The sequence below is a fragment of the Crinia signifera genome, chromosome 11, assembly GCF_055691185.1.
Source record: "Crinia signifera chromosome 11, ASM5569118v1, whole genome shotgun sequence".
Taxonomy (NCBI): domain Eukaryota; kingdom Metazoa; phylum Chordata; class Amphibia; order Anura; family Myobatrachidae; genus Crinia; species Crinia signifera.
Window position 1 is genome coordinate 30,466,661 of NC_139227.1, and position 14,713 is coordinate 30,481,373.

Below are 14,713 nucleotides of genomic sequence, written 5' to 3' on the forward strand. Positions count from 1 at the left end.
CCCCAACTGTCCCGATTACAGTGGGACGGTCCTGCTAATTAGACACTGTCCTGCTGTCCCAGCGGCGCAACAATAGCTCCACAGACCCCACTGAGTAAGTGTGGGGACTGTCGCTCCGCTGCTGCCTGCCTTTGCAGCTTGCCGCCACGACTGTAACCGGGACACGAAGATCTACGGTCCTGATGCTCCTCCCGGCTCGGCTCCTGCTGCTAATGAAAAATCTCCCTCAGAAAATGTCTGTTCCCTTACAGCAGACAGTTTTATAGGATGCTAGAGGAGGAGCGTCGGGACCACAGACAAGTAGATCTGTAGGTCCTGGTTACAGACGCGGCAGCGGCAGCAACAGAGGTAAGGCAGGGTAGGGGGGCTAACTTTTCTTGGGGGGGGGGGGGGATGGTGTAGTTACGCCACTGCGTTGTCCTACCGACGGGCAGCAACCAATTAGATTCTATTTCTTATTAATTTAGCACTTTCTAGAAGATAATAGATCAAATCTGATTTGTTGCTATGGGCAACAACCTTTCTTCAATAGAACTCCCATCTTAATAAACCCCAGAAGAATGAAGACTTGCCTTTCAGTAGATGTGTTTAACATTCTCATTTTCTCCCGTTTCAGCACAGTTTCACATTGTCAAGCCCTGGGAACATTAAGGTATGTTATTCTATCTGATCAGGACTGTACAGTTCTTTCTCAGTACATGCTACATACTGTATACTCGTACAATGGGGCTGATTACTGCAGTAAGACTGCAGTCTCTCACATCCTGGGGGGCCGCCCTGCACAAGGCAAGTAAAGTAGCTCCCCACGATGCGATTGCAATCTAATTGCGAACGCGATTGCTTCAGATTCCTATGGGCCGCCATGTTTTGGATCACAGCGGCTGTATGTGATCTGATGCAGCCATCCCGACCCACCATGAAAATGGTCCGGACACACCTCCACCCCACCACCAAACAAACTGCAACCTTCCGGGATCTGATCGCATTTTGACACTTAGCGCATGTGCCCTGCAGGAGCTGCGCGTGTGCAAATTGCCAGAACGGGATTTTTTTTGCAGTTCTGTGTCCTGAGCTGAATTAGGCCCAATGTACTGTATTGTGTATACTGGTGGTTGACAGGCAATGTCTAGGTTGACAGTCAATAGGTCGGCATGTGAGCGTAACAAGCGAACACTATTGGCGTCCATTTGCTCAAGTGTTGACACTGACAGAAAAAAAATTGTGAAATTGACCGGTTCATGGCCCTTATTCAGATCTGATCGCAGTACAAATTTGTTCTCAAAATGGACATAACCATGTGCACTGCAGGTGGGGCAGAGGTAACACGTATAGAGAGAGATAGATTTGTCTGAGTTATTTTGTTTCTGTGCAGGGTAAATTCTGACTGCTTTATTATTACACTGCAATTTAGATTTCAGTTTCAACACACCCCACCCACATGTAACCCTCTCTACATGTTACATCTGCCCCACCTGCAGTGCACGTGGTTTTCAATAGAACTCCCATCTTAGTAAATACCGCACAAACTATCTCTAAATGTTAATTTTTTTTATATTTAATTATTATTATTTTTATCCAGCTTTAATCGCTGTGGATTGGAAATATATAATCTGGATTGTCTAAACCCAGTGTTGAAGCACGGTACATGTCTCACAGAGGTGAAGTAAGTTGGATATTTACAATATATTTGATATTCGGAATGGAGGTCACCCCAGAATGGAGGTCACCCCTTTATGGATGAATCCATTTCAGTTTAATAATGGATTTTACAATGTAACATATTTATTATTTTGTACAGTGTTTTCCTTTTTTAACTTTTTTTTCTCCTATTCGGCTGAATTTTGCTTCCAAAAACTGGCTTTGATCATTTGGAGGCTGAAAAGTCTGCACTTACTAATAAGTTTAGCAATAATCAGTTCATTTTACATAAAAGACTTTCGATGATTCTCAAAAAGGTGAAAAAAAAAAAACAAACTCCACTTTTCTGTCCTTTAGAAATAACCTTCTATAGATTTCTCCATTTCAGGTTCTTTATGTTGTGCAATACTGTGGTCATGTCCTATTACCTCTAATTAATAGGCTACCACTTATCTTCTGTCCTCACAGCTTATCGCACAATAGTCTCGGTGATATGGGCGTCCAGACTGTTGCAGGGTTCCTGGGTTCCCTTCCAGCCCTGAAGATGATTAAGTGAGTAATTAATTCCTCATTTTCATTTTGTGACCTGACCATTTGTATAAATAGTTTTGAGATTTGCTGCATACTACAGTATTACATGACCACAAACCAGATGTGCTGCACACTACAGTATTACATGACCACAAATCAGATGTGCTGCATTCTGCAGTATTACATGAGCATAACTCAGATCTGCTACATACGACAGTATTACATGACCACAAATCAGATGTGCTGCATACTACAGTATTACATGACCACAAACCAGATGTGCTGCATACGACAGTATTACATGACCACAAACCAGATGTGCTGCATACTACATAAATTCACCATCGGTACTCTCATGCTTAAAACCCTTAACACTTAACTTACCAAACTTATCTAAAAATAACGACACGGACACAAGTGCTGGCGTTTCAAATAATGAATGTCAAATTTATTTTGACAACAGACTATGACTATAATATTGGTGGTGGCACTAAAGAACGGTCAGCTTAAAGAAAAGGGGGTGGGTAGGATCACCATATCATTCACACACCGCTGGTGATCAACTCTCCCAGCCATCCACCGGGTCGGTGGTGGCAGCCATCTTCCGTGCAAAGAAGTATGGCTCGTGACAATCGATGCCTGGAGAGCGCACCCACTAATCTACACAAATTCCATCTACACAATTGACCGTTCTTTACCGCCGCCTAAATGAGAAAAAATAGAGACAGAAAATAGGGATGGGAGGGTGGGGAAAAACTTCCAGAGAGGAAGCAACTTCCTAGTCACAAGACCCTTCTCTCCTTCCAACTCCTCCCCTTGCACCCATTGGCTGCCAGACGCAGCACACTATCTATCTCTAAACAAACTGTTAACTCCAATGCAGCATGATTCCCCTTCATTGATTTATGTCACCTCCAGCTTAATCAGCCATCGGTGTTACTGTATTACATGACCACAAATCAGATGTGCTGCATTCTGCAATATTACATGAGCATAACTCAGATCTGCTACATACGACAGTATACATGACCACAAATCAGATATGCTACATACTACAGTATACATGACCACAAATCAGATGTGTTGCATACTACAGTATTACATTACCACAAATCAGATGTGCTGCATACTACAGTATTACATGACCACAAGTCAGATGTGCTGCATACTACAGTATTACATTACCACAAATCAGATGTGCTGCATACTACAGTATACATGACCACAAGTCAGATGTGCTGCATACTACAGTATTACATGACCACAAGTCAGATGTGCTGCATACTAGAGTATTACATTACCACAAATCAGATGTGCTGCATACTACAGTATTACATTACCACAAATCAGATGTGCTGCATACTACAGTATACATGACCACAAGTCAGATGTGCTGCATACTACAGTATTACATGACCACAAGTCAGATGTGCTGCATACTAGAGTATTACATTACCACAAATCAGATGTGCTGCATACTACAGTATTACATGACCACAAATCAGATGTGCTGCATACTACAGTAATGCATGACCACAAGTCAGATGTGCTGCATACTAGAGTATTATTAACAGTACAACAAATCAGATGTGATGAGACCCCAGTTAACTTCAGTAAGAGCCCACCGGCTGCAGGAATGCTGTATATGGAAACATAACGATAACATACAAAGTGTAGTACACGGCACCCTCCCTGACATATTTACTTGTGTTTAATGTTCCCCTTATTCATAGACTGTTTTCTGCTGTTCTCCTTCATAATTAAATATATATGCACAAAATATATACATACGTCTCAGCTGTCACCTGCCAAAATGTGGCTTCCTATAAACAGCACCTTGCTCCTACACAACAAGTATCTGGCGCACGTACCAGGTGGAATTCATGGTGAGGGTCTTACAGAACTTCTCTATCTCCTTCCATAACATACAGATATGCTTCTGAACTCTGGCTTCCCTTCTGTACCCCCTTTGATCTGTTTCTCACCCTTACCTCCAGCCTCCTCACACCCACTCTCTGCCACGCATTTTATTAGCCTAAAAATTTGAGATAGTACTCTATGGCCCTTATTCTGGTTCACTCGCGAAGGCAAATTCCTTCTCAAATGGACAAAACCATGTGCACTGCAGGTGGGGCAGATGTAACTTGTGCCGAGAGAGTTATGGTGTGTACACACGTTAGATGTGCCTTAAGATCCTATCCACGATCTGATCAGATAGGATCGTGGATAGGATCTTAAGGCACATCCGATTTGCATCCTATCTTGACTATATAGTGCAGATCTGCACTATATAGACAAGGCAGCCAAGACTTTCTGGCTTCCGATACATGAACGCGCATCGGGATCGGATCGGGATCACAAGGGTTTAAAACCCTTGCGATCTGCATCCGATGTTGATCCGATGCCGATCCGATGTTGACGATATCGTCAACATCGGAAAGGAAATCGGACCGTGTGTACACAGCATTAGATTTGGGTGGGGTTTTACTTCAAAGTGAGATCTATATTGTAGTGTAAAAATAAGCAGCCAGTATTTACCCTGCACAGAAACAAAACAACTCACCCAAATCTAATTCTCTCTACACATGTTACACACAACTGCAGTGCAGCATGGTTTAGTCCATTTGAGAAGGAGTCAGGGCCTATAGCACTAGCCATGCTGGTATAATTATCTCTTACTCTTTGCAATTTACAGATTGGCTTCTACACAGATGTCCCATGTTGGCCTAAGGTCTCTTACTGCCAGCCTGATTTATTGCCAATCAGTCCAACATATTGAGTAAGTTTGTGTCAGATCCTAAACTCAATGCAGAGCAACTGGCATTTATCAGGCGGTGCCCAGGGTGGTGATTCTGAGAGACACAACCTGTGAACGTACAAACTGAACGATATCGTTAAAGATGTAGGGCCTGATTCATACCTACACGCAGGGCTGGGAATCCGCAGCCCGGCCGATTATCGGATGACCCCAAGCCTTCACTGTCGGTACGCAAGCTGATTAACACCCTGTGACCTTTGTGGGGGCAGTATCCTAGCATTTTCTGGGAGTGCCCTAGAAAGTGCAGTTGTTCTCCAGCTGCTGGGTGGGTGGGACGCTGACATCATCAGCTGCCTTTTTTATCCCCAAGGCGCTTGCAAATAGGGGGGAATCCATCCATTTGATGTTAAATGATTCCAAATGGAATGCACGGCTGCGAATGAATTTGAAGCCATGCACATGGGTGGAATTTCACTTGTGTGGGGCAGCATGGGGCGGCCTTTACCTGCTTGCTGGGCTCCAAACACTCTCGGCCCAGCATGCGCAAACCCCCCCAAATGGCTGGGGCAACGAATTCAGACCTGGTCTGAATCACCCCCATAGATTGTAAGCTCCACTGGGGCAGGGACTGATGAGAAATATTCTCTGTACAGGGCTGCAGAATATGTGTGCGCTACATAAATAACTGGTAATAAATAAATACATCTTATAACTAAACCAGAGGTTAAAGCCCCATACACACTAGAAGATAAAGTGAAAGATATCTTTTTCTTTATCATCTAGTGTGTACGCTTGATGTCATAAATGATGTGTGCCCCTGCGCATCGTTACCACCCCCCTCCCTCGTCCAGCATGTCCAGATGAGTGAGGTCCTCGTTTACTACATTGCTCTCCCTGACACCCCCCCCCCTTCCCCCTCGCCGTTGCTTACCTCGGAGCCGGCAACCCCCCCCCCCACTGGGCCCCCGCTGTACATACTGTAGAAAGCATTAACACTGACATCCTTTTCTTCTGCAGTGTCTCCAGTAACTGTGTTGGTGAAGAGGGAGCGTTATCTTGCGCCTATTTGCTTACACAGAAGAGGAACCTCAATGACATAAAGTGAGTTTATGAAACAGGACACGCATTGAGATATTAGGCCTGATTCAGACTTGACCGCTAATTAGAGAATTCGCAAATCGAGCTATTATCAAACGACATGTGTACCAATCACATTGCGCAAGAGCAAGGGGAATTACCAACAGAAAATGCGCATTGATTGTAATCATCTCGCATTTAGACTGACAGGAAGCTTACAGTTAGGGGTAGTATCCTGCGCTTTTCTGGTTGCGTCACAAAAAATACAGGCATGCCCGGGTGTTTCTTGAGGGAGGGTTTGTGACATCAGAGCTGACCATCTCAGATTAGTGGAAGGCTCAGACCTACTCACAATTGCACCAATAGTGAAAACTGTTTGACGGTTTAGGAATTGCGGAGCGCCGTTTATTTGCATAAATCATCTGTAATCAACAAAACTTGTGGGTGCGGTATGAGGTCCGATAGTCGGGATTGTAATGGTCATTATACTAACGTCGGAATCCCAACTGCCGGTACTCTGACAGCGGAAGACCTTGGTGGTTCGCTACAGGTCATATTCTCCCTCTATGCGGTCATGGACCCCAATGATGGAGACGGAGTAACCCGGGTAAGTCTACTGACCGTCGGGAGGTCATACGGCACACGACTGCACTGATCAGTTTGATGTGCAACACTAAACATTTGTGTGCAACTTCCGTTGTGCTTCATCTGCCACTTTGCACATATTTAAAAATAATTCCTACTTAGACTGTAGATGTTACAAATTTATTATGAAGAAATGTTGTTATTTTCAAATGACATCTGTACCATTTCTCGGTCACTGTATATGACTATAACTATTATTAACAAAACAGAGTATACAAAAAAGAATGAGGAGGTTATTCTGGTTGGTGCGGCCAAACGTGCGTACGTTCCATATTAACGTACGCTCTCCGTACGCGGCCGTTGAGGTTAAGTCCACCCACAGATCAGCCGCAGACGTACGGTCAGAAACAACGTCAAAGGGGAGTGGCGTACACTTGAGCGTACACCAACGTACACGGACGGATCAGCCCTTAGACTCCGACAACTGGCGTACAACAGAGCGTACGCCACCGTTTACGGACGTCTCTCGTCCGTCTTCCCACCGACTTCTTGCGGCTATCTGAGCGTACGCCAGCTTGCACGGACGGGTCGCTATTGTTTTCAATGGAAAACTCAGCTTATGTCACCGCTCGTGAGAGTGAGCGTACGTCCGTGCACGCTGGCATACCCTTCACATATATGGACCTGCAAATCTTGCCTTTCAACTATAATTCAGACAATTAATTAATTATTCTAATTGTTATTCAATTATTGTTTTCTATTAACTCAATTGTCTAACTTAATAAAGACTCTAATAACTCAACATTTTAACCCTCATTACATGTATATTTGTTATGTTGTAATGTGGCATTTTAATCACTATCTATGTGTCCCCACATTGCTTTTACTTTTAAATGTGTATTTGTGTGTATGTACTAAATTATGTCCATAATTAGTTTGTCCAAAATGTGTAACATGTATACCTACCCTGATGTTATGTGTGATGTTTTAATCGAACAACATTAAACATTCATGCATTTTCACTATGTGTTATTTAACTCAAAAACAAACACATTCACACAGCAATCGTTACCCCTCACCTCAAATTACAAATATAACTTACATAACACATCTGTATGTACCTACCCTTACAAACCCTATAACATATTTATGATTAAAAACACAGGCAACTTCTAACTCAACAAAAACTTTTATTTAGTACAAACATAATAAGGGGGGGGGGAGGGGAATAAAAATAAATTAAATGAGGGCCTCCAAACGTAAAAAAAGAATATTCAAATAAAATAACGTCAGGAATATCTCCCGCAAAATGTTGTCCACCTCCTCCTGGTGCTGTTCAGTGTCTGTAGTGAAGGGATAAAAAAAATATTAATATATAACATACACAAATGTTTGTTGTATTGGTACATAATAAGAAGTTGTGAGTTAAGTGTGAAGGCCACATACATTTTTCAACTACATTGAAGAAGGGTATGCTGTAAACACAGTACTAAAAACTAATATGTTAACACACACATACTGTACATATTACATAACATTAAATAGATTCCTCCTTCTTGGATGAATGTATGCTGTATCCCAATTGGTAGTTTTGTTTTGGGGGGCTCACCTCTAACCTCACAATTAGGCTGTGCTATTTAAGGGTTATGACATTGTTGCGGCTTAAGCACTCCTTACTATTTAAAATTTAGGACATTGCTGTACAAATTATAGGCCTAAAGCTATGTTTGTAAAGCATGCATCCGCATGGCCTCACACACTATGAACAAAACAATCTATAAATTAATGTTGCACATCATGCTGGGAAGTGGAGTTACCCAACACCTGGACCCACATAACTACAACACCACTAATGTCGGATATGTCATTGGATGTACTGTTATGTCAATTATTCAAGGGGTGAGCCATGGCCACACTCAAAAAAAACACCAAGGGGACCCTTGTTCCTGGAGAAGGACAGGCCACACCTCATGGTCGCCCTGCAGTGATATGTTGCAACTAATGTTGATGTTGGATACACATATGTGGTTGTTGTGATTGTTTATGTGTAGAAATGTGTAGGTAAACATTAGACACATTATTTACTTACGGCTAGTTGAGCCATCCTGCTCGCCGCTGGTTGGGTGTCCGGTGGTTGGGGGTGTCAGGAGCAAGGGGGATGGGATAGGACTTGGGATACAGGTAGTGGGTTGGAGTGGGAATTGGAGAGGTATGGGGGTGGGTGGTGGGGAGGTGTAGGGGGGTTGGAAATGGGGTGGGGAGGGGGTAGGGGTGGGGAGGGGGTGGGGGTAGGGGATGGGGTGGGGGTGGGCGTGGGGGTAGGGGAGGGGGTAGGGGTGGGGGTAGGGGAGGGGGTGGGGGTAGGCGAGTGGCTGGTGGAAGGTGATGTGGAAATTTGGTGGTCACCAGCAGGACCCATAGTCTCCTCCTCTTCCTCCTCCTCCTCCTCTTCCTCCTCCTGGGCTGCCTGCTCCCGGGCTGCCTGCTCCCGGGCTGCCTCCTCCCGAGCTTCCATGCGTGCCCTTGCCCGTGCTGAAATGTTCATGTTGATGGCATAGAAATCGAAGGTTGGGTTTCATAAAAATGGGGGAAAGAAAAATTCACATTAGTCATGCTCATAACCTTACAAATTATCATTGCTGTTATATTTCAGACATTTATCATGCTAACTAATTGATATGCTACACCCAAAAACAGAGCGACTACTTATACTCCCCCTATACACCCCATATACCCCCATATACACCCCATATACCCCCATATACACCCTCTATACACCCCCTATACACCCCTATACACCCCATATACACCCCCTATACACCCATATACACCCCATATACACCCCCTATACACCCCCTATACACCCATATACACCCCATATACACCCCCTATACACCCCCTATACACCCATATACACCCCCTATACACCCTCTATACACCCCCTATACACCCATATACACCCCCTATACACCCCCTATACACCCCCTATACACCCATATACACCCCATATACACCCCATATACACCCCCTATACACCCATATACACCCCATATACACCCCATATACACCCACATACTCATGAACATATTTATAAAAAGTACAGAAATCATTGAAAAAAAACGCAGACATACAAGTTAATAAAAACTTACATCGGGCAATATGGCGGTGAATCGAGCACAGCATCACTGGCTGGCGCCGGCGCAGGTCAGACCAGCGCCGCTCTACTTGTGCCAGGCTTCTCTGGACGCCGGTCCTGGCGTAAATTAGCCGGCGGGCAGCATTATATGCCCGCCGCTTGTCCATGTTGGACACATATGGGCCCCTGGTCCCCAGGCGCCGGTCCATGACCTCAACCAAGGCCACCAGCTCCTGGGTAGAAAACGCGTTAGCCCTGGTTGAAGTCATATTGGCAATGGCGCAGTTATTAATTGCAGGTACATATATCACTTTTGGTGCTTGCTGATTGGTCTAAAAACTTGTTTGTTTAGTATTAACTTTATTAATCCTTCTTACATTAACAAACTGGATGCGAATAGAAACTTACGCGGACCGTTCTGATATACACACACCATAACCAACAGCATGCTTTCAATGTATAGAGAGACGTACTGTATATACAGTGTGCTGAAAATAATACACGCAACCGTCTACTAATAAATATGCTGCTAAAAAAGGCACAATGCAACATATTGGTGTATGACAATTTCATACTCATTACATATGTAAGGAAAGCATTATAACGTGATGTTTTGAAATGTGATTCAGAAAGCATACACGAACTCCAACAGATACCAGCTGACAACACTCATCATTGGAATGACAGGTGCACACATTTCACCATGTAGCACACAATGCTCCACAACCTGTGTATGTGCATATACAGGTGAATGTTCAGGTGCGTTGAGACCTGCGTAATTTAAGCGGGAATTATCGCCGGGAAATATCGGCGTAAATTAGCTACTACATTGCGGGGAGAAATATACGCCCCCTTGTTCATGGCGGGAGATTACCATATAAATATTCAGTCAGATGCAGGCCAGAACTGCTGCAAACATGTCTAGCTCAGATGATTCCGCAGCTGAGGACGCTCTACAGAGAGCTACAGCAGAATCCCTGCTTGAAGCTTTGAAGAAGAGGGAACAGGAGCGGAGAAGGAGGGCCCAAGAGAGGAGTAGCCTGCAAGACCAAGCGGGCCCCTCACTAACAGGCCCTGTTCAAACTGCACCAGCTCCACAAGGGCCAAGCAACCAGCCAGAACAAGAGGTTGCATCTCTCCAAACAGGTGTGACCCAGCAGGTGCATGGTGAGAGAACTGGGGCCACCAGAAAACGAGCTGCAACATCTAGGGTGAGGACTGAGCAGGATACCACCACCAAAAAGAGAAACCCTGCATTTGTAGAGGCAGAATTGAGAATTTTAGTGCCCAGGGCACGCGAATGGATCGAATTGCCAACCAGGAAGCCGGGTGCCAGTGCAAGGAGAAACCTTTGGGACAAGATCACAGAGGAAGTGAACCAGGTGTCACCAGTGGTCAGAGATTGGCTAGCGGTGAAGAAAAGGCAAGTGTGTTTGTCCCCCTGATAATGTCATATGTGTGTGCATATGTTACATGCATGTTTTGAGAATAATAGAAAGGTGTGTTTGTAGATAGTGCTACACTTCAATGTCACATGTGAACACAACCATGTCTAATAACCCACATTTATATATGAAACATGCACCATTGGTGTGATGTGAGGTTATGGGCACAGTTCTGCTCATGTGAAGTATGTGATGGGACAACAGAAAGTGTGTTTTTGAAAAAGAGTTGTTGTAACATGTTCCATATGATGCTACTGAAACAAGAATGACCAAACTGTGCACATGTAGCTGTTGAGAAACTACACATCCCAGTATGCCTTCCCATAGTTAAATTACTCCATAATAACCACACTGTCAAGCTATGGTGGAATGTGTAGTTTCACAACAGGTGGAGGTGCATAATTTGGCCTAATGAATGAGATGAGACACTGAAATGCCTCATAATGGAGACATTAATGTGTGTGTGGGACACATATGGCTAAAAAACATAAGATCACCCACACTAGGAAATGTAACGTAGTCATGATGTTCACTAGCACAGTGGTGCACATATCTCATGGTGATATTTGTATTTTTAAACTTGTAGGTGGACAGACTTCAAAACGACACTGAAGAGGAAGATGACTGACCGGTACAACCACAGCATGTCCACCGGGAGGGGGCCTATGCCAGACACCTTGGAATATACCCCCCTGGAGCAGGAGGCCTTGGATGTAATTGATGTGGCCGAGGTCAGGGGGATATCCAATGTGGATAGTGAGCTCCCGGTGGAGGTCTTTGCTGCTGATTTTGATGGTAAGTCACAGTAATGCATTGTATTTGGAAAGATATTTTTTAGTGCGTATGTGATGGTGACATTGTTTTCAATTATTATCCTAGAAGAAGCAGAAACACTGGATGAACCGGCAGCATCTTCCTCTGCAGAGCCACAGGTGGAGCAAGTGGTCCAGCCTCCACCAACCCGACACCCCCAGCCACAGGACACATGGGATGCCAGGTGTAAGGTGATACTGGAGAGGATGGACCAGCGAGCGGAGGAGTCTGCGGTCTGTCAGCAGAAGGTGTTGGCATTTCTCGGAGATTGGAAGTCCACAAAGAGCCAGCAGTGTGAGGCGTTAAACCGCATCAATGACACTCTGGCGGCTGGCATGCAAAGCATTGACCAGCAACTCAGCCGCCAGAATGTCATTCTTGCGGAGCTGCTGACCACCGCCAGGTCCCTAAGGGACAATCCGCCATCTGCTGGCCCACCCCAAGCTGCTCCCCAACCTTCCACCTCTGCTGACCCTCCTGTGTCCACTAGGGGAAGACGGCGCAAGCCATCTGAGCCAAAGGCCCCTGTCCCCAAGGCCCCATCTAAAAAGGGGAAAAAAGGGCCCAAATAATGAGACCTGGTTCACTTCCTCTGTGGTTGGACCCCAAATGTTTAAATTGCACTGGACATCCACTTCCTGAGTTGGCCATCGATCCATTTTCGTGCCATGGGCATTAAAGTTCTTATTTTGACCTCTACAAATGCAGGATAAATTTTTGGTGGTGTGTATCTTGCTTAGTATTCACCCTGGTTGTTGCAGTACGTATTCTGGTGTCCCCATTTCTTTCACCATTGCATTTGCAGGGTAACACATGTTTGGAGATATGCAACCTCTTGTTCTGGCTGATTTTTTATTTTTGTGTATATTTTATTTGTTTATTTGATTTATGACATTAAAGTGTCAAATAAGCTGTGATGCTGAACAGCAAATAAATTTATTTTACCAATTAAAACACACATTGTTGTATGTGTAATTTCTTGTGTGAAACAAATACTACATTTATGTGTACTTACTGACCAGGGTATTTTTGAGCAGTTCTTGAAGTGTGGTAGAAGTTTCCCATGTGTAACCCTCTCCATGGCCATTCCCATGTTCCTATCCAAATTTTCCCTGCTAATTAGTTTGTGTCAGCACATGTGCAGAGCAACATAATAGGTGAGAAAGCAGTTTGTGTGCAGGTGAGGTAGCTCCTACATTAGTAGGTAAAAGCAGGTCCAGAACAATGCTTTCCTCATGGAGTGGGTGAGGTAGACAAACAAGGGTCAAAAGGGACATTTGTGTAGGAATGCATATGTGTCCTCCCTAAAAAAAGATGTGTGAATCGGGCAAACATGATAAAATTGCTTGTGGACAAACATGTTTAACTTTTTAAATATATATGAGTTTACAGTGTCATAAGCAGATGTAGGAATCCTTTGTTAGAGAGATGTGAGTGCAATAATGTGATTGGTGGCATCTTACATCCAGAGTGTAGTAAAATCCAATTCATAGCAGATCAGATAGTGGTACAGTTCTGTATTTTGGGTACTATACAAAGATTGTGTGCAAAATAGTGGGCATGGGCTTAAAACATTGCTGAAACATCCTTTGTAGGTGTTAGATGTGGTTTATGTTATTGTATCATAAATACAAAACCTATGTTTGTATTAGAGTGAACACGTTGACACATGTCGACTTGTGTAGATTGAGTGTGCTACTGCAGAGCCGGCCTTAGGCATAGGCAAACTAGGCAATTGCCTAGGGCATTTGGAATGCCTAGGGGCATCAGCAGCTTCTGCTGATTAAAATGATATGCAGCATGCCTATATTCTGTGTGTGAGTGAGGCTGTATCTGCATATGAAATAGTGTATTCATGGAAATCACTGTAACATAGTTTTGCAGGTACAGCCACAGTCGCACACATAATATATTCATGCCACATATCATTTTAATCATCGGAAGCTCCTTGTGTGTGCTGGTCATAACAATGCATATAAGATGAATTTTCAGCAAAAAAGGCACAGTTAGAAGAACTGGCCAGGAGCTGCATGGCTTATTGAGTCAAGATGTATGAGGAAACATCTGTATCCAAGCAGAGGCAGAGGTCACAGTGTTAGCGACTGTGTGAGTGCTCTCTGCGGGTGGGTTGGTTGTGCAATAGTGTTCGGCATATGTGTAAGGGGCATAATATGTGTGTCATGTATAAATGCATTAAAAATGTGCGACATATGTGTAACAGGCATTATGTGTGTCATGTGTATAAGGGCATTATTAATGTACAACATACAGTATGTGTAATGGGCATTATGTGTGTCATGTATATAAGGGCATTAATAATGTGCAACATATGTGTAAGGGGCATTATGTGTGTCATTATGTGTATGAAGGGAATTACTAAAGGTTGGCATAATGTGTAAGGGGCATTATGGTTATAAGGACATTAATAATGTGTGTTATGTGTAAGGGGCATTACTGTGTGGTATTATCAGGGTGTGCCGAGAGAAAGGGGTAGGGGGTACAAATTACCCAGGCCAAAGTCTGATGGAAGGGCCCAGTGGGGGGCCCCGAGCCCCCTCCCCTTAAGTGACAGCAGCAGCTCTTCTCCTCTGCCCAGCACACACTGCTTTGTGCTGGGTTGCAGTGTGGCCATGGAGGTGCTTAAAATACAATATTTTCTCAGGATTTTTTTCTAAGGGTATAATGTGAATAATGTGAGGAGTAATGTACATAAGGTAAAGTGGTACTACT

At 44.1% G+C, this 14,713-nt stretch overlaps 2 protein-coding genes across 4 annotated transcripts in view; both read left to right on the forward strand.

Annotated features, from left to right (window-relative positions):
- The window catches only part of NLRC5 (NLR family CARD domain containing 5), a 127,760-nt gene that overhangs the window by 62,498 nt on the left and 50,549 nt on the right, over window positions 1-14,713 (forward strand). For all 3 annotated transcript variants that reach the window (XM_083165094.1, XM_083165095.1, XM_083165096.1), the window contains 5 exons: window positions 617-652; window positions 1,580-1,663; window positions 2,107-2,190; window positions 4,865-4,948; window positions 5,945-6,028. In XM_083165094.1, the coding sequence (XP_083021220.1) occupies window positions 617-652; window positions 1,580-1,663; window positions 2,107-2,190; window positions 4,865-4,948; window positions 5,945-6,028 (372 nt within the window). The remainder of the gene's footprint in view (window positions 1-616; window positions 653-1,579; window positions 1,664-2,106; window positions 2,191-4,864; window positions 4,949-5,944; window positions 6,029-14,713) is intronic.
- On the forward strand, window positions 11,590-12,840 carry LOC146045946 (uncharacterized). The gene is made up of 2 exons (XM_083165098.1): window positions 11,590-11,965; window positions 12,050-12,840. The coding sequence occupies exons 1-2, from the start codon at window positions 11,791-11,793 to the stop codon at window positions 12,553-12,555; spliced, it is 681 nt and encodes a 226-aa protein (XP_083021224.1). The 5' UTR covers window positions 11,590-11,790; the 3' UTR covers window positions 12,556-12,840.